This window comes from Equus quagga, chromosome 1 (genome assembly GCF_021613505.1).
Source record: "Equus quagga isolate Etosha38 chromosome 1, UCLA_HA_Equagga_1.0, whole genome shotgun sequence".
In the NCBI taxonomy this organism is placed as follows: domain Eukaryota; kingdom Metazoa; phylum Chordata; class Mammalia; order Perissodactyla; family Equidae; genus Equus; species Equus quagga.
In genome coordinates, this window is record NC_060267.1 from 13,508,172 (window position 1) to 13,534,293 (window position 26,122).

General features: G+C 34.7%; 2 protein-coding genes across 2 annotated transcripts; one reads left to right on the forward strand and one right to left on the reverse strand.

The window, feature by feature from the left end:
* Positions 1-13,980: 13,980 nt before the first annotated feature.
* Positions 13,981-14,922, reverse strand: LOC124251760 (olfactory receptor 6C74-like). The gene has a single exon (XM_046684609.1). The coding sequence runs from the start codon at positions 14,920-14,922 to the stop codon at positions 13,981-13,983; it is 942 nt and encodes a 313-aa protein (XP_046540565.1).
* A 9,927-nt stretch (positions 14,923-24,849) lies between these two features.
* LOC124250814 (olfactory receptor 6C65-like) lies at positions 24,850-25,437 on the forward strand. The gene has a single exon (XM_046683054.1). It carries the CDS (start codon positions 24,850-24,852, stop codon positions 25,435-25,437), a length of 588 nt encoding a protein of 195 aa, XP_046539010.1.
* Positions 25,438-26,122: the final 685 nt, after the last annotated feature.

The following is a 26,122-nucleotide window of genomic DNA, read 5'->3' on the forward strand; positions in this document are numbered from 1 at the left end:
ACTAATAGATCGTAGGAAGAACTCAAATTTTTTTTTTTTTTTTTGGAGAGATTAGCCCTGAGCTAACTACTGCTAATCCTCCTCTTTTTGCTGAAGAAGACTGGCCCTGAGCTAACATTCATGCCCATCTTCCTCTACTTTATATGTGGGACGCCTACCACAGTATGGCTTTTACCAAGTGGTGCCATGTTCACACCCGGGATCCGAACCGGCAAACCCTGGGCCGCCGAGAAGCAGAACATGTACACTTAACCACTGCGCCACCGGGCCAGCCCCTCAAAGTTTTTTTAAAAAAAAGATAAAGTCAAGTTGAAAGGACTTAGGAGCCAACTTAAAAAGGCGGCCAGTGGCGAAAGCTGAAGAATTTTAAAAATAAAATAAGGAATATACTATTGAATTATAATCCAAAGAAAAGGAATTAATATTCATTAGTGCATATTGTTATGAATAAATGGTTAAATAACTAATTAAAAGTGGAAAAAGGTTAACTGTTTCTTACAGAAGAATGCCAAACAAGAAATGTAGAAAAAATGAAAGAAATGCAGAATTGCTATCGTAAAAAACACAATAATAATTTCTGCAGCAAATCACTGTAGAATGCTACAATTAGGAAAATTAGAGAAAATATTTCATAAGACTTTTTATCTGGTGGGGGAGAAGACTTTAGGATGTGCTAAGGAGCGTTACTTTGTTTACTATAGAAGATAAAATGAAAAAGCAGAAAGGAGTATATTAATATGCAATATACAATTTTCACTCATCATTTTTTTAAGTTCTCTTTTGTTTCTTTACAGTTTACACATGTCTATTTTATTAGTTTTTATTTTTTAATTTTGTAAAATGAGGGCAAATACCAAATATCGTATATTTATTTATTTTTGTGTGTTAGGAAGATGGCCCTGAACTAACATCTGTGGCCAATCTTCTTCTTTTTACTTGAGGAAGATTGTCACTGAACTAACAACTGTGCCAATCTTCCTCTATTTTGTGTGGGATGCCACCACAGTATGGCCTGACAAGCAGTGCTAGGGCTGCACCTGGGATCCGAACTTGCAAACCCCAGACTGTCGAAGCAGAACGCATGAACTTAACCACTACGCCACTGGGCTGACCCTCATATATTTCATTTTTTTACTATGCATACTGGATAACTAACTGGTAAACAGCACCACTTCAATCACTGGGGAAAAAATATGGTCTCAGGTGTGAATTTGAAAGTAAACTCAAGCTAAAATACTATTATATGGATTTTTTTGCAGGGGGATGAGGAAGATTGACCCTGAGCCAATATCCATGCCAATTTTTCTCTATTGTGTATGTGGGATGTCATCACAGCATGGTTGATGAGCTGTGTGTATGTCCGTGGCCAGGATCCAAACATGCGAACCCCGGGCTTCTGAAGCAGAGCACGGGAACTTAACTACCACTCCACCTGGCCGGCCCCCATACATGGATCTTATCGTTAGCAAACCGATATGACGTACCATGGGTTTAAGACAATCTTCAATGGATTTGTTTTTAAAGGATGCTTTAAAAGATTAAATTGCTTCTTAACTTGTTTATTTATTTATTCTTAATTTAACAGATTTAATGACATATTCTGTCAATTTTTATGTACGTTCCATTAATTCATTACAGACAATATTGATAAAAAGCAGATGCTGCTAAAAATTTTGAAAGCACATAAATTGCTATATGTTATTGTTCAAAATTATTAGTAAAACTACTTGCTTTGCATACTGTACTGGTTTACATAGTTCCCTTCAAATATTCATGTCATCCTGGAATCTGGAGATAGAAGCTTGTTTGGAAATAAGAGTCTTCGCAGATGTAATCAAGTTAAGATGAAGTCATATATATTAGAGCAATTGTCCATGTATCTTTATTAATAACATGTTCTCCACAATGTATAATATTAAATAACACTTTGGCCTACAGATAGACATCATATAAACACTATTGTGATACTGTTTGTAATTAAATATGAGCTTGTTTACAGCACCTTATTCAAGTCCTCAACTTTGATCAATAATAACATAATAGGTTGAGTTAAAATAGCTGCTGTGTTTTAATAGTCTCTTTCCTCAGTATGCCCTCTGCGCTGCTTAATTCACACATCCTGAATAACCTCATTTGTCTCCCAAAGAAACAGTAAAAATCAATTTAAAATCTTTGTTCAGAAAGAGTCTAGCATTTTAAGGTTATTAAATACTCTAGTTTCCATTTAATTTAAACTATTTACATGTCTACGGAACTCCTAAATTAAATGTCAAGTAAATATGTCTCAAATAATGAATATAAGGCAACTAGTATAGATGTCGTTTCAGATCAAAGCAGTGAGTAACAAGATGATGCCAGGGGAGAATATTGCTTGTACTGAACATGAGAAAATGAATCTGAGATTTCAAAAATAATGTAGAATTCTCACACTTTTCTGTAAGAAGTGAAAATTGTGCCAAGAACTATCTTTCTCATCTCTGTATTCTCAGAACCTAAGCTTGATCCCAACACACGATAAGCATCCAAAAAGTAGTTATTGAATGAATTAATGATGGTGATTCCAATCAAAATCAGGTTTTTCTATGTCATCATTCAGTGGAAAGATGTAAAACCTTAAAGACAAGCCTGACATCTCTTATGGTGTAGAATAATGGAGACCTCAGCCTCAGTCTAAAACATCACAATGAATTCTTTTTTTTTTTAAGTCTGAAATGGGTTTCTTTTTTTTTTTGGATTGATGCCTGAGCTAACATCTGTTGCCAATCTTTTTTTTTCCTTCTTCTCCCCAAAGCCCCCTAGTACATAGTGGTATATTCTAGTTGTAGGTTCTTCTGGCTCTGTTAGGTGGGATGCCACCTCAGCATGGCTTGATGAGCGGTGCTAGGTCCACGCCCAGGATCCGAACTGATGAAACCCCAGGGCCACTGAAGCAGAGCACACGAACTGAACCACTCAGCCACTGGGCCGGCCCCTACAATGAATTCCTAATATTTTCCTTGAGATTAAAGAAAAGTCTACCATTCACAACTTAGTCTGTTGCCATTTAGAAACTGCTAACCTCTATTACTTTAAGTTTCTTCTCCTTGTGAAGTTATGGATTATTATGAAAATGTTAATACTCCTCTATATTTTTCGCCTCTGATTTCAGGCCACTATTACCCAAATATTGTATTCTAAACTGTGTACTAATTTGGACTATTGTTTAAGCTTGGTGACTTGAGAACACCTGTCTCCATGGTGCCATTTCTTTATTCATCAACAAATCCCCCTGAGTCCATTGTAAATGAAGCAGAAAGAACTGTGGCTAGGGCTAGCCGGAATAACATTACCTCTGCACACAAGATCATATCATCCTGCCCACCAAACTTGGGAAGACATTACTCAGCCTTCAGTTCAACTATAACTTATTTCATTTCAAGTACCAAGATAATACTTCTTAAGTGGCAACAGGTAAGGTATCCCAGAACCTCAGATCCTTAGAGAAATCTGGGCTGATGTATAGAAATGTGTTAACGTACACCCTTTTTGTAAATGTTGTAGAGGAGTTCTTGGAATTATTCTTTATTATCAATATTTTGGATATTTGATTACAAATATAAGATGACAGAAGAGAAATAGATTGCAAAGCTTTTTGAAAAATCCCAAAGCACGTTATTTAAACAAATTAAAGGAGCCATTAGAAACGACTTTGACTAAACCAGTCATATTTACCATAAAAGTAAGTACATCTGTGATAGTTTCTTTCAGGAATATATTTTCTGCTTTAATGGTGTACAGTTATACTTTATACAAGTAACATCAATTATGCACAGCATTATGTATAAATAAAATTAAACTGCACACTTTATACGAAATATATAAACTAAGGAAAGCAATGATTGAGTCATCTCTGAAGATTGTAAAAGTTTGAATGGGGAAGGAGAAAGAAATGCTTATTTAAAATGGAAAAAGTAAAAAATGTATATGCAGAAGAAAGTAACAATAGAAAAGTATCTTCAAAAAGTATTATGGTATATTGGGAGTAAACTCTCAGAGTTTTACTTGAGAAGGTTTAATCTCAGGGGTTTTAATCTTTTTTTTCTTGTTTTCTAGAATATATAGAAGCATTCAGAAGACAGAGATTTATACTTAAATATGTAAGAATACAATGCAGGAAACATAGAAATAATGAGTTATATGCCATAACGTATAACAGAGTTTTAAAAAATATTTTGTTTCTATGTACTAGAAAATCATTTTTCTCTAAAAGCAAAAGACAGAAATGATCTTTAAAAAAAATGTATGTCCATGTACAGGCATGAAAGTTTGTGTGTATGTGAGTTTCTTTGCTGATGTCATAGCTTTCTTATTTCTTCCTCTATTTTATAACTAAAACAAAGTGTATCATTATAAAGAAAGAAAATAACGAGAACTTACACAGAAGTAACAGAACTTATTCTTCTTGGATTGACAAATGACCACAGTGACAGGTTGTACTTTTCTTATTTCTGTTTGTTACCCACTTGCTAAGTGTAACTGGGAACCTGATCATTATCACTGTCACCCTTTCAGATCCCTATCTGCAGATTCCGATGAATTCTTCCTTCGAAACTTCTCATTCCTAGAAATATCATTCACACCTGTCTACAGTCCCAAATTACTTGTCACCATTGTGACAAGGGACACAACCATTTTCTATAATGGTTGTGTGGCTCAGTTATCTTTTCCCATCTTCCTGGGGGTAATAGAATTTTACCTTCTGGCCGCCATGTCCTATGACCTCTATGTGGCCATCTGAAAACCTCTGCATTAGAAACCACCATGAGCAGCAGAGTCTGTATCCTTCTTGTCCTTAGCTCATGGCTTGCAGGATTCCTGAACATTTCCACTAATAACCCTGCTGCTGCAGTTGGATTTCTGTGCCTCTAATATAATTGACCATTTTATCTGTGACTCTTCTCCAGTTCTGCAGCTTTCTTGCACGAACACTCGCTTTCTAGAACTCACGGAATTTTTTTAGCTGTGTTAACACTCATGGTCATCTTAACACTAGTTATTCTCTCCTACTCATGTATCATCCTGACAATTCTGAGAAGTCCTTCCACGAGTCAAAGGAAAAAGCCTTTTCCACGTGTTCTTCCCACCAGATAGTTGTCTCCCTGTCTGGGACAGCTGCATCTTCACGTTCATTAAGCCTTCTGCAAGGGAAAGACTGACTTTAAGCAAAGCAGTAGCTGTGCTCAATACCTCAGTGACTCTTCTCTTGAATCCTTTCATATATACACTAAGAAATGAACAAGTGAAGCAAGCCTTCAAGACCATAGTCCAGAGAGTGATCTTTTCTTCAAGTAAATGAATGTGATTATGTGAAAAATGTGCCCCTGAAAACAAAGCTGAAGGAAAAACTCAATGCTGCTCTCTATGCACATTCTGTCAACACTTCATTTCATTGTTTCAGTTAGGCATATTTATATATCATCAATGCCTCTTTCTTGTTATTTGCCTAAAAACGAGGTTCTAACTATTTTAAGTTATATAGAAAATGGTCAATCTCTCACCTGTGTAATCAAATTTTATATGTCAACAATTTCCATTGTTTTTCATATAAAAGTGAGGTAGATTGTGAATTCATCCAGAAAAAACAAATTGCTAAAACATAAGAAGCTTGAAACTTGAGGATATTATGCTAAGTGAACTAAGACAGAGAAAGACAAATACTGCTTGATCTCACTTATATGTGGAATCAAAAAAAATTAAATTAAATAAAAATAAATTTAAAACCCAAACTCATAGTATAAAAGATCAGACTTGTGATTATTAGAAGGTGGTGGACGGGAGCGATTGGATGAAGATGCTCAAAAAGTACCCACTTCCAGTCATAAGATGAATAAATACCACTTCCAGTCATAAGATGAATAAGTACTAGGGATGTAATGGACAACCTGATGACTATAGTTAACACTGCTGTATGATATATAGGAAAGTTGTTCAGAGAGTAGATCCGAAGAGTACTCATCACAAGGAGAAAAACATTGTTTTTCTTTTTTTCTATCTATATGAGATGAAGAAGTTTAACTAAACTCTTGCGGTAATCATTTCATGATATATGTAAGCTGAACAACGTAATTGAAATGAACTATGGGTATCTCAATTAAAATATAAAAAGCATTGCCTTGTAAATAGTGAACATGCTTTATTTATATTAACAAAAAAACACAAAACTATTCAGAAAATTTCTAAGTATATTGTTGAGAGACAACTATACACATTTTTGAAAATTAAAGATATGTTAATTTCAGAGTTGACATTTATTTATTTAACAAACATAATTGAGCGGCACTGTACCACACAGTGCCATAGGCTTTGAGAGCAGTATGTTGAACTAATTATAGCCCCTATTTTCACTAAGTTTACATTCCATGTGTGAAAAGATTCTTAACTATTGAATAATTGATATTTGTATGTGTATTTATACGTGTAGGTATATTTGTATGTATGTGTATCCAGGTAGTTGTAGTTTTCTGTAAAGAAAAATTAAGATAAAGTGAGAATGATGAAGTTGCTATTTAAGAAATTACATTTTAAACAATAAAATGCTATGCTTTCTTCATCACATTGTCTAACTGAATATGTATTTATAAATATATCTGCCTTTTGTTGATGACGTAGAGACCCATGAACTCACACGTATTAGATGAAAAGTGGTGGCTTAAGAGAAATTGGCCTCTCAATAAAGATAGAAGAACATTAATAATTATTCTGAGGATGGCGTTTGGAATATAAAGAAAAGAATTCCAGAGGCTGGAAAGAGTATGTGTAAAGACAGACTAGTGAGAGGAAATATGACACACTGCAAGATGGAAAACAGTTGTGTATCAGTTAATATATATGTGTGTTTTGTTTTTGGGGGGAAGATTAGCCCTGAGCTAACATCCACCACCAATCCTCCTCTTTTTGCTAAGGCAAATGGCCCTGAGCTAACATCTCTGCCCATCTTCCTCTGTTTTATATGTAGGACACCTGCCACAGCATGGCTTCATAAGCAGTGCATGGGTGTGCAAACTTAATCACTGCACCACAGGGCTGGCCCCAATATATATATTTTGAAAGTCTCAAACGTACAATTTAGTGGTCTCCCTAGAGTTTTACAGAACCAGTCTTTGCCTACTAGGATGCCTTTCCAAAGTTTTTCAGACAGCTGTCATTTATCCTCAAGTTTGCAAGTTAATTAATGCCATTACATTCACATGGAAAGTCAATATTTTCCCAGGTGTTTTTGCATAGGATTTGAATTTTAAAACCTAGACACAAATTTAAAATCTAACATTTGTTTCCTGTTTGACACTAGGATAATCTACCTAGGCTCTTTAAATTAAATTCCAATATAAAGCCTGCTTTTCTAATTGAAAAAAGCCTTCTTTGATATACCATAGAATAGAGATGTGGAGATATTTTTTAAGTATCATCATCAAACCTGAACATGAATACTTCTATTTAGGTTCACTATTATGTTTCTGAAAACATCACATATTTAGTTAAATATTTCCTAGAAAGGTATAAAATCAAATTAATACTTTTAGACTTCACAGGTGATCTATATTCTGGGCAGATATGTTAGAAAAACATAGCGGTATTACGTTTCCAAAATGAATTCATAGTGGAATGTTTTGAAGATGAACAAATCAGAGAAATAAATTAAAAAATGAAGTGAATCTAGCCATGAATAAGAGGACATCACGAATTGAAATTATATGATTAAAATGATAAAACTTTAGCAGTAGATTAAGTATCTATTTGTGGGTGACTTCAATCACTGTCATAACATAAAAATAGAGAAATGAATATGTTGAAAGGGTAGCTGATATGGGCTGTAGTTTTCAATAGGCTTTAGTGGTATTCTTTTATAAAAACCAAAGGTAATATTTTAAAGTAGTAAAGAGGCATTTTTTTTTTTTTTTTTTTTTTTGCTGTATCCTTCAGGGCTTGTCTTAATTGTTTCTTTCTTAGAGTGTATATAAAAGGGCTTAATATAAGTGTAATTGAAGTACTGAGTACTGATACCCCCTTGTTTAAAGCTACCCTTTCCTCTGCAGAAGGTTTAACAAACATAAGAATACAACTACCATAAGAGATAGAGACAACAATCATGTGGGAGGAATAGCTAGGAAAAGCCGCTTTCTTCTCCTGGGCAGAAGGGATCTTCAGAATTGTTCTTATGATATTTGCATAGAAAACCATTACCAGTGCCAGGAGTGTGACAGTGGCAAAAAATAGTCAGAATTTTATGCTTATTTTGTCCAATTCCAGCACTCTTCGTTTCTTCGTACAGATCCAAGTTCTGACTAATATCATCTTCCTCCTGTCTGAAGAATTTTCCTTAGCATTTCTTGTGGATTATGTCTTTGGTTAGTAAATTACTCAATTTTTATTCGCATGAGAAATTCTTTATTTCTCTTTTTCTTCTAAAGCATATTTTTGCTATGCAGAGATATCTGGGTTGACTTCTTTTTTCTTTCAGAACTTAGAGATGTCATTACATTGTCCTTTCAGTTTCAAGGTTTTGTATGAGTCTGCTCCAATTCCTATTCTTCTTTTGAAACAATCCTGCCTCTCGCAGCCTTCTCAATTTTCTCTTTGTCTTTGGTGCTTGGTAATATGAATATAATACGCCTAGGTTTGTTTTTCTTCATAATTCTCCAGCTTGGTATTCTATAAACATTTTGGGTTGGTGATTTCATATCTGTCACCAATTTTGGAAAATTATTAGCCATTAATTCTTTAAGTATTTCTCCAAGAAATTTTGTATTCAGCTAGTCAAGAGTTGAGCTCTGTTTTAAGTTTGTTGTGGCTATGAGGTCCTTCAATCATCACGGAGTTCAGATCCCTCCAGTGACACTTATGTTTATTGTGTGGGCTATTTTACCAGAGTGTTTTCTGAATATGTGTCCTCACTTGGCTTGGGTCCTCCTGTGTGACTTTGGCTGTTTTCTTTGCACTGTTCACAGAGAATCTGTCTTTTGCAGCTCTTCTAGCTGTATTTGCTGTTACGATTACTCAAGTGTTTGTTAGCGTTGGATGAGGTGCGATGCAGAGGAAGGTCACATTCTCTGATGTTCTAATTGAGCCTGAGTCTTAGGGAGATAATGAGAACCTGGATTTTGAGCATTTTGCCTTCACAAGTGTTTCTATTCATTATCCACATTTAATGCTGGATCTAGCACACATTTCTACCCTTTTGCCAGGACACAGATTTTTTTCCCTTGTTCCTCTTTGACAACTCCATGGATTGCCATCAGGCCATCAGGATACAATTTTGTGGCTCTACTCCCAGAAGTTTGAGGTGTTTCTTCCTTAATGGATATGTGGGAGATAAGTCTTGTCTGAATTTCACAGGTAATTGACGTTCCTCTCTCATAGCAGGGGCCCTTAGATTACATTTTTTTCCCCTCCCTTGAAGATTTGGTTTTTGTCTCATAGACGATTTACGGCAATAAGTTGGAGGGGAGTTTCAGCAGTGGTGGCTGCTCCTCTCCCCAACCCACAGCACCATGGGGAGTGCTTGCTCAAGATTCTCCCTGGTGGGCTTCCTAGGGGAAACATGTGGAAGAGAGTTCAAATCTCCCTCTGTTGGCAACTTCTACTGGCTCTACATTCTCCTGGTAGCCACACTTAGCGTTTAGGAATTCGTTAAAAGCTTCTAGCTGAATACTCAAACATTTGCAGGCTTGCATGATGTTTGCTTTATTTCTGGCACAGAAAAGCAAATATTTGGACTCTCTTTCTGCCTTAGGGTGCATATCTGTCTCTAGAGTTAGGATTAATTGTTTGATTAAAAGCTTCAGTTCTTTCATGAGTTTAGAAAAGTCATTAATTTGTAGTTTATCAATTTTTTATCTTGCTGTGAGAGTGGGAAATTTTTTTCAACCTTTTTACTGCTATGAGCTAAAATAGAGTCCCTTGATTATTTTTTAATCACTCTTAGTTGTCTTAAGTAATGTCTCCCGAGGCCACCTAGTTAAAAATGTTTCTGTCTAAATATAGTGTGAATTCCATAGTGTTTTCTCTCTCTTAGGATTTTTTTTCTTTGATTTCCCCGAAAATAAATTCCCCATGTTTATTTAAAGTTATTCAAATGAAATATATGTGATTTTATCGTTGAGTCAAGCTTTTCCCCAGGAAAATCACAGAAATGATTAGAGATAATAGTCTTCAGATAATCTTCTCAGTAATTTGTAGAAAAATAAATTTGTAGATTGATTATTATATTGTACCATATATCTTACATCATCGTTTTCTAATATGATAGACATCTATAATCCTGCAATTTCTATCAAACCATCCCCTTTCTCATGATTACTCAGGTACACAAATTTGACAAAATTAATAAAGCTGTACGCTCAAAAGAGTGTGTCATACTATGTCTTTTTTATCTTACTTAAAATAATTGTAATATTAAAAATTGGGAAGGGGCATTTTAATCACACGATCGAGTGGTTGGCTATAAGATAACAGCAGAACATAATCTATTATGTTATACTTTTTCTTTTACAAAGTAAGCAGTGATTTCTGTATATAGCTTCAAATCGTATTTTCAGATCCTAAAACAAACACTAATTTCTAGTGTGAAATACATTTAATGATTAAATACATCATTTAATTTTATGCTAACACAAAGTTAACTGATTTTCCCTGAATAAATATCATGTTAGTGGAAGTTATCGAGGGTGAATATAGACTTTGACCTGATTTGTTTCATTTTTATTAAGATTAAATTAGGATTCATCATTTCATATAACATTCCCTATGATGTGTCTACCAAATATAGTCTCAGTTTTATTATGTTTATTTATGTCTAATCAAGTGTGAAGGATTGGCATTTTCTCTGAGTGACAGTAAGAAATTAATGATTTTTGAATTGCATAAGAAACTACGGGAGGTGAAGGATTTTACAATTTTAGTGGGTTTTTTTAAATAACTTCTGTAGTAAAACACAAAGAAAGTAGGAAAATGCCTTTTAGGGCTTCAGAAATATTACTTTCATCCTTCATTGACAAATATAATATATGTATATCTAAACACTGTAGATTTAACCTTTGAAAACAGAAGTAACTACTGTAATATTGTTTCTGTTTATCTTTAAATTCATTTCAGTGAGTAATAACTAATATCCTCAGACTTCTTTGTAAAACAAGTAACACTTTATTTCCACTTCTATAATTTGTCTACTCAAACAGACCCTCTACATTCCAACTCACGCAGGACAAGTGTCAACTTAGGTGTTTAGAGTGGGTCTGGTAATGAGAAAATATCCAGAAATTGCATCTCATACCTTTACAGCTTGCTTTATTAGATCCCCAGTGTAAATAGAAGGGGAATTGATCACAGAAATAGAAAATTAGAAACTTTTAGTTAAACACCACAAATATACATTGTACACTATTTCCTCTCCTTCTGAGAATCCATAGTAAAATATCGTAAATGGTGGAAAGCACACATTAATTGAAGAAGAGAGCATTAATGGGGCCAATATTGGGTAAAATCTTTTGGTAGCTTTTGGAAGGTGGAAAGATGAAGAATTGTGGATTGATATAGTTAGGTAGAAGAAGCTAGAGCTTTTTAGATTTAAAAAAGAACCTGGTTAAAACTTTCCTCTGAACTCTCTGTCTCCATAACCATAGAACACTTGTACATACAATATGATGAAAACTCTCACAACAAGAATTAGAAAAAACACACTCACATAAAGAAGGCAGAGAATCTTACACAAGAATTCTGAAACAATTCCCACTAACTAAAAGTAAAGTGGAATTGTAATAAGGAAATAACCATATTTTTAAAAAACGAAAGAAAAATAATAATCCTCAGCAAAAAGCTATGAAAGGATCACCTAGAGGAATTGAGTCTATTGAAAATGGTAGAAAGAGACTTCAAAACTTCTCCATTCTTTGTCTCCAGATTCAGAAAATAGGTCTATTTTTTTTTGTTTTTGGTAAATAAGAAAACTCACAGCCATTTTTTTTACCCCTATATGTTCTGATGTTCTGTTTCCTTTTTTTGTTTTTTTTCTTTTTTGAAGAACATTAGCCCTGAGCTAACTACTGCCAGTCCTCCTCTTTTTGCTGAGGAAGCCTGGCCCCGAGCTAACATCGTGCCCATCTCCCTCTACTTTATATGTGGGACGCCTACCACAGCATGGCGTGCCAAGCAGTGCCATGTCCGCATCTGGGATCCAAACTGGCGAACCCGGGCCGCCAGGAAGAGGAATGTGCAAACTTAACCGCTGCGCCACCAGGCCGGCCCAACCCCTGTAAGTTCTGAAGTGTGACATAGTCAAAGTGATGTTTTAGTACGTAATCATGTATCTCTAGTAGATAGATAGATATGGCCACACTCTTAAAGTGTGAAAGAAGTGTGGTGAGCAGTGGTGGTCACTCAGTGGATTTTCAAAAATATTAACACACAAATACAAGCTTTATTGGGAAAAGTGTTGGGCATAAATCATGTTGATAAGACTTTTTTTTGATTGATTCCTTTAACCCAAATCAAATAAATAGGCAGAGGAAATAGTAAAATGAGTCATACACAAAAAATTAGTAATGGGAGTTGTATACAACACACTGTCTTACAAGGCTGTACCTTTAAATATTTGACTGTGGCAAGAGAGGAAAAGAAGAAAAAAAAATAGAGCAAAAAATTAGTAGAAGATCTATGAAAAAATAAGAAGAGAAAGAAAATATATGGAAAATAACTGTCATCCAACACAATCAAAAAATAAGAAAGGAAATAAGAAAGGAAATAGAAAGAAAGAGAGGGAAGAGAAGAGAGGAGAAAAAGAGAAAAGAAATTGAAAAGGAAAACAAGAAAAAAGAAAAGGTAAAATATATTTCTGAAAAATCACAAATCCAGAAGAATATTTGAAAGACTGCTTAGTAAGTTCAATACCTTAAAAGAACATAAGATTAAATTAAAGGATAAATAGAAAGCCACACAAAAAGAACAATCTAATTATAGTAATAATAACGAAAATTAAAAGGAAACAAGAGTATAATAGAAGGTTTAAAAGAAAGATTGATAATATAAGAAAGTTCTACAAAGATGTAAACTAAGAGGAATCACAAGTCAAATGTATAAAAAACCAAAAATCTAATGTTGCATCAGTTGAACGTTGTGATTAATAGAACAAACATAGCAAAGCTCTATCAAAATTCAGAACATGCTTTAAAATGACAAAAAATAATTAAATAGATGTGTAAAAAAATAATGGAGATTCTAAAATGTGGTACTTTAGCATTATTGCTGGAGGGAAAATTAGCAATGGAAAGGACGAGAAAAGACAGATAAATACCTAAGAGAACGTATTATAAAAGCAAAATATAATCACTTATGTTAAACTATGATGAACAATGTGTCATAGTTATTAAACACAAAAATTAAAGATAAATATCATTAGATTGATCTGAAAAGGTAATTAAAATGAACAATCAGTAATCTCAATTAAAATGTAAAAATCTTTGCCCTGTAAACAGTGATATGGAAATCTTTTAGGTATTATCTTTACTTTGAACGTGAATACTTCTATTTAGGTTCATTATTATGTTTCTGTAACATCACATATTTAGTAAAACATTTCCTAGAGGGTAATAAAATCAAATTAATAATTATAGAGTTCACAAGCGATCTTTGCTGTGGGCGCACAGACATTTTGCTATGTTAGAAACATAGAGGTGTTAGCTTTCTAAAGTGAATTCATAGTGGAATATTTTGAAGATGAACAAATCAGAGTAGTAAACTAAAGAATGAAGTGAGTCTAGCAATGCTTAAGAGAACATTATATATACGGATTATACGATTAAAGGATAAAGATTTAGCAATATTTTAAAACGTTATTTGTCAGTGACTTCAACTACCATAACATAAAACTAAAAGAATATGTTAAAAGAGTGGCTGAGATTGGCTGTAATTTTCAATAAGCTGTAATGGTATTCTATATCAAAGCCAAAGCTAATATTCTAAAGTAGTAAAGACGCATTTTTTTACTGTATCCTTCAGGGCTTGTTTCACTTGTTTATTTCTTAGAGTATAGATAAAAGGATTTAATACAGGTGCAACTGAGGTAGTGAGTACTGCTACCCCCTTGTTTAAAGCTACCCTTTCCTCTGCAGAAGGTTTAATATACATAAAAATACAGCTGCCATAGGAGATAGAGACAACAATCATGTGGGAGGAACAGGTAGAGAAAGCCTTCTTCTTCTGCTGGGCACAAGGGATCTTCAGAATTGTTCTCATGATATTTGCATAGGAAAGTAACACCAGTGCCAATGTAATCAGGAGTGTGACAGTGGCTAAAATAAAACTTAACAGTTCTATGACTTGGGTGTCTGTGCAGGAGAGTTTGAGGAGAGGGGAATAGTCACAGAAAAAGTGGTCAATAGCATTGGCATCACAGAATTCCAACCTCAGGCCCATGATAAGTCCAGGAGAGAGTGTTAATAACCCAGCCAACCAAGAGGTAACAACCAGTTGGGTGCAGACTCTGTTGCTTATAATGGTTGCATAATGAAGGGGTTTGCAGATGGCCACATAGCGATCATAGGACATGGCAGCCAACAGGAAAAACTCTGAAACACCCAAAAAGATGGTAAAAAACAACTGTGCCACACAAGCATCATAGGAAATTGTTTTATCCATAGTCACTATGCTGACCAGGAATCTAGGGATGCAGACAGATGTCAAGGATAATTCTAAGAAGGAAAAATTCTGAAGGAAGAAATATATGGGTGTGTTGAGGTGGGAATGCAGCAGAGTGAGGAGGATAATGGTCAGATTTCCAGTGACACTCAATAAATATGTCAGAAATAGAAAAAAGAAAATTATAATTTGCCAGTTTGGGTCATCTGTCAGTCCTAGGAGAATGAATGTTGTCACCATTGTATCGTTTATCATGGTGAAATTCCTTCTAATACCATTAGATCTAGGAAAAAAAATAGATAATTCCATGTTTAAAAATTCTTCACTAAATATAGATTTAAAAGTGATATGAACAATCAAGTAACACATTTTATCTAGCAGTCAGAACCACAGGCTTAATCCTACTTATTTCATCTCCTTTTCTGGATACCCATTTTCCTAATTCTTTCAGATCTTTACTTTGCAAAAGAATGGCTATATTATCTCCTGTTATAAGAATCTGCAAGTTTCTCTGGTTTAAACTTTTATCTAAGATACTGAGAAGGAACTTTACTGAATCTTTCTGAAATCTTACTGAATCCACAAGAAAACATTCTTTAGGTTGGCTTGGTTAATCTCCTTATTGTTAAAATAATCTTCTGCTCACTTTGTTTTGGCAAGATATATCTTTTCTGTATTCTTTTGCATTTTAAGCAGGTAGTCAGGACCAAACTTTGGTAATTAATCTTTTCTTAAATGGTTACTTTCTGATGATATATTTCTGCTTAGTCTTCAGGTTCCTTGGTACTGTCAATTAGAACTTTTTTCAAAGGAAAGAAGTTTTTATGAATTTTAGTATAACATGAATCTCAAAATTGCTATGTAGAAATTAAGGTGAAATTTTACATGGAATTTGAAGTTAATTTATTAATTGTTCAGTGAGCTTCATCTTCATTAATAGTTTTATCAATGTGAGGAATATTTTACATTCAGTCGTATTAAAGTACCCAATCATTTACTAAATACGTATCACCCAAATTTTCAATAAAAACTTTTGAGAATTATTGTTCTTCTAATAGATAAATTCAAACACTCTTTAAAATACATACATTGAATCTTGACTCACAAGTTACATAAATATTTTCTTTGTTCCTCAAATTCTAGATTTAATTGGTTTAAGCTGTGGTCACACATTCCAAATAGAATGGATTATGTTGTAATTGCTTTGTACACAAAACAACAAAATACTGAAAATACTTACTTTCCATAAATCCTGCAGGAGTTTTGTTTACTGATGCTTTGTGAATTTTTTTTGTATCATTAACCAAAAATATAATATGAATTATTTCCCCAAAGAGATGTGTATTTCTATCTAACCCATAGTTTTCTTTGCTTCCTCACTCTTCAAGGAGACCTTGTTTACGTTAAAATCTAGGAACATTTAATAATAAACTTGAATGTGTGTGAACCTCTCTCTTCCTCTCTCTCTATGTCCCTCCATTCATCATACAAGTGATGTTTGCAAACACATTTTTCTGATTTCCTGACAAATAAAAATGAATAACATCTGGGTTCAGCCTAACTTAAAATCTGAATATCTAAGTTACTTATCTAGAATCAAAAGAGTAGAGTTTGTGTGTGTGCGTAAAGAGAATGCCGGTCACTCACTAGAGACTCTCAATCTTTCTTGAATACAAATGGTTTTGCCTCCATATAGCTATAGATTTATCTTTGTTCTTTAATAATGAAGAGAGCATTTACTCAGAACTTGTATAGGACCCTGGGGATTCTTGTGGAGAAGGTATTAATTGACTATTTTCATCATTAACTAAAAACAAAATAACAAAGTTAATCAAGAGTGTAGTTATGATATCTATATGAAGTCTTAAAAGTTGATGTTAAAATAGACTCTAGTGAGGATTAAAAGGACATATAAAGAACTTTACACTTTTCAAAGTGTCTAAGCTGAGACTGACCCAAAGAAAGAAGAAAACTAGAGCTCTTTCACTTTCCATTCCAAATGTAGAATCAAGATAGTAATATTGACATCTCTTTAATGACAACATTGTCTATAACCTCTAATTCACTGAATATTCACTAATTACATATTTTTTTCCTTAGGTCAAAAATACATGTTTCTTATTTTCTGCACACAACCTATTAGCCTTTCAGCCTTAGTAAAACAACCTTTATTATACCAGTAAATATTAGCATATTTATTATATATTAATGTGGTGACCAGGAAAAAATGGCTTAACTGACTTTTTAGGAAGTAATTAATAATAAAAATGTAATTAAATAAAATCCCTTTAGAAAAAAGTACATCTATATTTTTGTCCATGTGTCCTCTAATCCAAGGAAATGATTTATTCTCTCATGAAATATATGTAAAATAACAAAAAAATAGGAAAAGTAAATCTTTCATGTTTACATTTTACTAAGAAAACTAGCGAAAAATGTGTAAAACTTGATGAAAAACAACTTGAATTCATAACAGAAAAGGCTAGAGCGATTTTCTGCAGAGAATGATATCAGTAATTGATTATGGTACATATATAGAGTAAGAGATTTTCTTTGGGGAGGATTAATTATATTTTAGAAAATGTCAAAAATTTAAATGCTAAACCAGCGAGGAAAATTTTTTCACTTTTTATGTACTAATATATCCTCTTTACATGAGCATTGAAAATAGCAGAGGGGGAGCTGGCCCAGTGGCACAGAGGTTAAGTTCACACGTTCCACTTCTCAGTGGCCCGGGGTTCACGGGTTCCATTCCTGGGTGCGGACATGGCACTGCTTGGCAAGCCATGCTGTGGTAGGCGTTCCACATATAAAGCAGAGGAAGATGGGCACGGATGTTAGCTCAGGGCCAGGCTTCCTCAGTAAAAAGAGGAGGACTGGCAGTAATTAGCTCAGGGCTAATCTTCCTCAAAAAAAAAAAAAAACAAAAGAGCAGAGGAAGATGGAATACTTGTTAGAGTTTGATAAGAGAAGCAAATCTCTTATGAGTGATATTGTACAAAAGAAATTTTAGAGAATAGACCTACTAGGCCATGCATAATTGTGGAATTGTTGAAAACACATATAGAAGATTGTTACCTCTGTTGATGATGGTACTCTGAAGTTGTATAGAAAGAGCAGGCAGTTCAGAAGAAAGCCTGATGTGAGGCAAGAGGAAATCTTACTTTTAAATATAACAGATTATTGAAGAAGCAACGTGGACTCAAGAAACTAAAATTTCAGAAAGAGAAACTTTCAGAGAAGATGCCAGTATCTACATATGCTTTTCACTGGGATCACTTGCTGTATCTGACCAATGATACAGACCAATGTTAAAGATGAGAATTTGGGCTTGGCACTGGAGAAGATTGCTTTTGTGGGTGAGATAAATTAAGAAAACTATTGGCAGTCCAGTATACTTGGAGTGAAAAGTGGGAAAATTGAGGACATCAAACAAATGGCTAATTTTAAAACTAAACACCTATGCTAACTTCTAAAGCTGTGTGGTATCTGAGGCTAAAGAGTAAAACAGACCCAGCAGTCTCTTCCTCACGATATTTGCCAGATTTTAAAGATGAATAGAGAAGGACTCTAAAGAGCTAAACTGTACATTTCTGAAATGTACACGGACTCTGGGAGCTCAGAAGACACACATCCCAGCCCCACCCCCACCCCCACCCCAGGGTATTAATGAGAATCTTTGAAGAGCAACACATTATATACAGGAGTAACCCAGAGATAGGTTGAGTCTAGCTAAATAAATCCAGCTTGAATTCAACATAATTTCCTTTTGGGATGAACTTGATTAGCCTCACCTTTATCTCCAAATCAGAAAAAACAATAACTTACCAGAAGCATACAAGGATTTTTAAAAACAATGTCTGGCATCCAATGCAATAATTAAGCCAGTAAGATATAGGCTTATGAGACCAATAAGAGAAAATAGGAAAAAATGATACAAACATTGGAGTTAGGATATAATGATTGCAGATTTATTATTAATGGTACATTCAAGGGAATAGAAAAAAAGAATAAAATGATTAAAATATGGAGACTGCAATAGATATTGGAAACCCATACAAAGGAATCAATGAACTTCATAGAAGTAAACAATGCTATATCCAAACTTAAGAACATATTAAGCCACTTTAATAGCAGTCAAAGGCTAGAATTGTAAATTAGAAGACAGGTAAATAATAAATACCAAAATAAAGAAAGAAAATGAGAGCATGGAGGATAAAATACATGTGAGGCAAAGTCAACAGTTCTAACATATATATATATATATATATATACGTATATATATACGTATATATATATAAATTGGAATCTCAAAAGAAGAAGAGAGAGAATGTAGAGAGGAAGCAATATCCAAAGCAGTAACTCCAAAGAATTTTCTAAAGTGCTAAGAGAGCAAGCCACAGACTCAAGAAGCTAAGTGAAGCTGAGTGAAAACCACGCTTCGTGGTCTCCTCATTGAAACTTACTGAAACTGAATACAGGCAAATCATGAGTTCAAAACCCTTGGTGATGAGTTTTATTTATTTCTCCAGTCAGCAATGAAACATACCTTTCTGAAGTCTGGGCCATTGGCAAAGGGAAGATAGACTAGTAATGGAGGGATGATGTATAAAGACCCTATATAGTAGTAATTTTTGTGATTCAACAATATTTGTTTCTTCTCTGTATCAATTAGTGTCCAGAAAGGAAAAGAGAAACATCACTAGATGGAATTTCACACAAGGAACTGCTATTTAGGTTGAAAATGGTGAAAGACAAAAAAGGCACACTGAGGTAACCCGGAGATAATAACTATACCCTCAGGGATGAGGTTAAAAAAAAGGAAGTGTATGACATCTGAGGATAGATCACCAGAAGCATTGACCCTTCCATCTTGACTCCTTGGATTGCCAATTCTGGGGAAAGAGGTGTATTTCTAGAACACAGGTGCTCAAAGTAGGTGCTGCATGGAGTTGGTGCTGTTACTTATAAGGATGTGATGCCGTGTGGATGCTTTGGTCCCTGGGAACTCAGAAAAAGGACCCCATATCTCTGAAGATGAGGCAATGCCTACTCCTGCTTACACATATGAGAGTCATGATGTGGCTAGTTCTGAAAATGGCTTATTCTAAGATAAGCTGAAGCCTGGAGCCAACTGCCTTTATGAAGTCAACTTCCACTGCTAGGGCTATCAGACAAATACCAAAACTAAAAAGTTGGAAAAAATAAACCCCCTTGTTTTCTCCCACTTTCTAATTTTTCTGTAGTGCCTCTCATTGTCAGTACCTATCAGGAAGCCTGATTGCAAAGTTTTCAGTGTCTGATCCCCAACATCACAGAGTGAGGTAATAAATGGTGGATTTGAAGCTAAAAAAAATCAATAAAAGTTAGCATACTTTCCTTTCTTTTCTAACATTTGCTATGATTTTATTTCCTTATATTCAAGATTATAAATATTTTCACTTTGCTAGGTGGGGCTATCAAACATAAATAGAAATGCTGTGTCACTTACAAATGCAGGTATATAATAGCCTCTGCGTTATTCTCTGCCTTCGCTTCCTCCTGACTGTTACTGACGATATTTTAAATGATATTAACTTGGGTGCCAGAAGGAACAAGAGGGGGAGGAGAGTCTTTAGTCAACATGCATTTGACATGTGTTGCGAAGGAGAAACAATTTTGTTTTAACCATTGAAATGTTGATATTTGTTAATGAAGCACACCATAGACAACATTCAATAGTATTCCAATGATAGCCTCATGAACAATTGCAGAAAAACAACTCAGTAGTAGCTACCCATTTGTTTCCCTTGCTCTGTTACCTCTCTACATTTTCACAACTATTTTATACAGAAAAATATGTTGGCGGTGGCCCTTATAATTTAGGCATAATTTTGCAAGATATTAAAGAGAGATTTTCACTGAACTACAATAGGAATGAATGTCACCTAAAGAAAAATAAAACTGATGACAATTTCCCCTTTCCCTTGGTGAAGAGATTGACTTGCTTTTGATTGTCTGAGAGATATTGGCTTATATTAGTATGTTGTTTTTTTAAAGATGCTCTTCTTGATATTTTATATGTGTTTTTGATATTTTAGAAGTGTTTTATTGATGTAAGAATTAATGAAGGAGCCTATGGTAAGTGGCGTGCATTTGCTAATCAACTTTTTTTCTTTCTTCTTAGTTGAAGCCATAAAGGGGAAAAGTACTCTTCCAAGCCTTAGTTTCTTTTAGGAAAATCTTGTCCCCCAAATAAAACTCTTCCCACACACTTTATAAAAACAATGGATTAGAAGAAAGAGTAAATATGATTACCTGTAGCTCAAGCCCTCAGCCTAAGTAGAAGACTAGAATAGCCATCTCTAAGTCCAAACCCAAACAAGGAGGAACGTGGGAATGTTGTGGAGTGTAGGAAAGTTAGTTAGAGTCTTAGATGTGGCAGAAAATTTAAAACAAAAAATAAACACAAACTGATAAGATCAATGACAGTTCACTACAGAAAGAACATCTCTCATTAAATGGAAAAATAATGAATCTGGTGCGTCAGTTTGCCAAATACTAGGGAGTCCAAAGGAAAAGGATTGGAAAGTTTGCAAGATCTGAACTGGCTTTCTTAAAAAGGCACCACTTACAAGGCAGAAAGGGGACCTTGTGTAATAGTTTCGTATGCTGCATAACAAATTACCACACATTTAGCACCTTAAAACAGCATACATGTATCATCTCACAATTGCTGTAAGTGAGAAACCTGGGCACTGCTCAGCTGGGTGACGGTCTGCAAAGCTACAATCAAGATATCATGAGAGTTGGATCATCATCTGGAGGCTTGACTGGGGATGGATCCACTTCCAAGATTACTCAGATTGTTGGCAGAATCGCATTTTTTTATGGCTGTGGATTCCATAGGAGCTTATTTATTCAAAGACAGCAACGGAGACAGAGACTCTAGAGCAAGTTTGCCAGCAAGAGTTTTCTGTAACATGACAAAATCACGAGTGACATCACATCATCTTTGCCCTATTGTGTTGGTTACAAGCAAGTGACAGGCTCTGCCTACACTCACGGAGAAGAGACTGCACAAGGGCACAAACAGCAGGAACTGGGAATGATGAAGACTGCCTAACAATCTACCTGCCATATCTTGGAAAAGAGATATTTTCCCGGAAACTGGGGGGTGAAAAATTGTTTTTGAAATGACTGACACACTAAATCATGCTAAACATAGCATAATATTTACAAAATATTAGAAAAAGAGGGAAAATGTATCATTCTTGGTTAAAAAAATATTGACCTTCGTTTAAAGTTCTCTTGAAATAAAACAATCACCCTAAGCCACCAGCACTTCTGCCCCACTCCCACGGATTCACTTCTGACAGCAAGTCCAGGAAAATAGTGCAAATATGTAATTCTAAGGACAAAAACAGTCAAATTTGGCATTGATAGAAAGCATACTGAAACAAGAAGACAAAAAATGATAATCAAATATCTGAGTATCTGAAAACAATGTACCAGACCCCAAACTGTCTAAAAGGAATAATTAGACAAATAAAACAGTACACACACTTTGCTTGCTTCGTTTTCTAATGTGAAAGAAACAGTACCTAAGAAGGTTTTTCAGATACCCAGTTTCATGAGTTTTAGGTTTATATATCAACCTCTCAATTTTTACTGTAGCTTGATGATGTGTCTATCTACTGACTTTATCTTAACTAAAGTACTTTTTCAATATATTTTTTATTAACAAATAAAACATTGGCAAATTTTGTATCCTTTTGACCCTTTCCTCTTGCTATCTTCTGCTTCTTCACAAGTTTACACGTAATTGGATTGTATTGCCTTGGGAGACATTTATTTCAGGTAAAAATAAATAACACTGACAATACAAAACCCAAAAGAATTCAAAGACTATTTCCTCTCTATTGTTCTTTGCATCGTACACCTTTCTGACATTCAATATTTTTTTTAAATCATTTCCCAAGGATATCTAATTAAAATTATTTAACTAAATTTAGGGTGCATTCCTCATACCATATCTCTCCAGAGACATGCTAATTCTGCTTCCTTGCAACAATCCCCTGTGACTATTTTGAGAAGAAAACAGATAAAACCAGTTTGTTTTGGAAACAATAGTTAGAAAACCAAGACTACCCACTGGAAGTTCAAGACAGCTAAAAAAAAAAAAAAAAGATAACCCATCTTTCTTTCCCAAAAGTTACTGAGAGCCAAGTAAGATTCTATTACTAGGTTCTCCTGGCATCTAAGCTTAATACATTGGTATTTTTATGGAAATTTTGGAAAACCAGAGATGCTCAATGTCTGGCCTTGGTTTTGCAAGTTGGGATAGTTCCTTGCATTTCAGGATTTTGTTTCTACAAACTTTTACTCACAGGCATGGAGCTCACCTCTTTTCCATAGCTACTATTTCTTGATTCACACTCATGTTTTAAGTCCTTTCCTTACAAAATAAGAGCTTCACTTCATTAACCAGCATAATATGCAAGTTTATCACTTCTATTTGCCTGTTTCACTGTAATTAGTGCCCTGATCTCACCTTTTTTTTCTTTTCCCCTTTCTTGTATCTATTTAGTTTTTGAGAGTCTTACTCACATTCTAGGAAAGTGTAGTCTCTGATTCTGCTGTGTCACCAGATAAAAACCCAGGACAAGAGTCCATTTTGCTACTGCCCTACCCCATTTCCATGCCTCTAGCATTTCTCCTAAATAGCTAGTTAGTATCAGAGACATGGTTACCAGCGAACAATTTTGCAACACTACTTGAGTCTCAGAATTTCAGACTTAACATGAGTTGACCACTGGGGACTGCCCACAGAGCTTTTGCCACCATATCACTGACTCTCATGGATCACAAGTTGCGGGACCTCTTGAATACTTTGCTTGCAGTCTGAATGTAGCACCTTCCACCAGCACCTGGGCCTGTGTCACCTTTCCATCAGGCCCTTCTCGATTTAAGGAATGAATTTTCTACACGACCTATTATTCAATATGTTCCATCTCACTCTTTGCAACCAGAATCATCCTTCCAAATTCAACCTGCACATGATATAAATATGTTATTGCTAAGAAAATCAAAGGCAGAAACAAGTTGTGAAGTCCATGAAATGCTCCAAAAGTGAAGCATCAGGCACGGGCTCTCAGTTAAAGTAAGGCAGCAAGCTTCTGGGCTTCAGCAGGCAAGTGGCTACCACATGGGATTGTATCACTGTAAGTATATTTTTCATTTCTCATCTCATCTACTTTTTCCATTTTCTAATCAATTTATAACTTAGATCACTTAACTTTGCCTGTTAGAGTCTCTTCCAAATAGTAATAGATTACTATTTAATTCAGAAATGAAAAACTGTAAATTCTGAGTTTGTTTAGGAGTATATAAATATTAGTTTTGATGGCCCTGATTCTTTTGTTAAGTTATTGATCCTCCACATAGACAGAAGTGACATTAAACATCTTGGAAAGATTGTGGAAAATAACTGCCTAAAAAAAAGCAAACTGCAAAATGTTTCATTTCCAGAAAATCATGAGAACATGTCGTCAGTGGTAAAATATTCTAATAAAAATAAAATAATATTTTACATTTTATAATGTTCCACCTAATTTTCATACACATATGATCACATTTTTAAAAGAAAATAAAATGCATTTGATAAATATATTTTTCCTATAGAGATGCGTTTATTAGTTCTAACAAGTGACTCCCTCAATAGTAAACGGCTAGTGATCTACATCGTGGATACTAGATATAAGTTTCTTTGTCCTGGCTCACATATATTTTTAGAATTCAGTAACTTGGTGGCTAACTTATTGGCCTATTTCATTATATTTTTCTTAAATCAGCAGAAGTCATTAAAAAATGTAATCCTGTACTCACTAAGTCATCGTTTCTTGTTTGCATTTGCAGACCTCAAAGAAGTCAGCAGTAAGAAATGAAAAATCAAACATTTGTGAAAGAGTTCATTCTTCTGGGATTGACAGATGACCTGGAGCTAAATGTTTTGATTTTTCTATTTCTATTTTTCACATATATACTAAGTATAACCGGAAACCTGACAATTATCACCCTTACTCTGATAGATTCACATGTCAAGACTCCCATGTATTTTTTCCTTAGGAATTTCTCTTTCCTCGAAATCTCATTCACAACAGTTAGTATTCCTGATTCCTGGTCAGCATTGTAACAGGCGATATGACCATTTCCTATAACTCTTGCATGGCCCAGGTGTTTTTCTTCATATTTCTTGGTTCAACAGAATTTTTCCTTTTGGCTGCTATGTCCTATGATCGGTACGTGGCCATCTGTAAGCCATTGCACTACACGACAATAATGAACAGCAGAGTCTGCAACCAGCTTGTAATTAGTTCTTGGCTGGCTGGATTTCTCACTGTCTTTCCACCTGTGATCATGGGGCTTCAACTGGAATTTTGTGACTCTAACATCGTCGACCACTTCACCTGTGACACCTCTCCTATGCTACTGATCTCCTGCACAGACACAGCGTTCCTAGAGCTCACGGGATTTTTCATGGCAATATTAACACTCATGGTAACCTTAACATTAGTGATTCTTTCCTATGTATTCATCCTTAAAACGGTTCTGAGAATCCCCTCTGCTGAGCAAAGGAAAAAGGCCTTTTCCACTTGTTCCTCACACGTGATTGTTGTCTCCATTTCTTACGGAAGTTTCATTTTCACGTATGTCAAAACTTCAGCAAAAGAAGGAATGGCTTTGACCAAGGGGATAGCCGTGCTCAATACCTCTGTTGCCCAATGCTAAATCCTCTCATTTACTCCCTAAGGAACCAGCAGGTAAAGCAGTCCTTTAAGAACTTGGTCAAAAAATGCTTCTCAAATAAATTGTAATCATAAAGAAATTCATGGCCTGAACTTTCAATGAAATCGTATGTCTAACACAATATTAATATTGTTATATTTCTCCACCCACTACTGCATTCAACTTCCTTTTCCTTCAGGTTTAATTATAGATTTATTTTATTTTGACCTCACTTGGTTCAACTATTTTTTTTAAATTTACATTCCTAAAAAATTTCTGAGCATGAGTGATTTGACGTCACATAAGTGAGAATAACCTTTAACAGGAATGCCAGGATTAAGTTTTCACAATCATTGAAGAACTTTCCCTTTGGACACTAATCAAAAGTAAATAAAAGTTACCATCAAGCCATCCTAAAAAATTATTTCTCCCGGTGCATAAGCACAGAGTATTAAAAGCAGGTCTTCTGGGAGATGAAGTCTCCTACCTCTACTGTGCTTCTGTTTGTCCTTGTATCTCCTTTGGTTTTTACATTATAAATGTTGATCTATGCTATTTGAGGCAGAGGTGTCATATCTTCATTGTGAATTCCATCTTTTAATATTACAACATATATTGTTTAATAATATTTTGCACCAAATTCCCAAGGTGCTAGGAGTATGGTATTGATATTTCTGTAAGACATCAG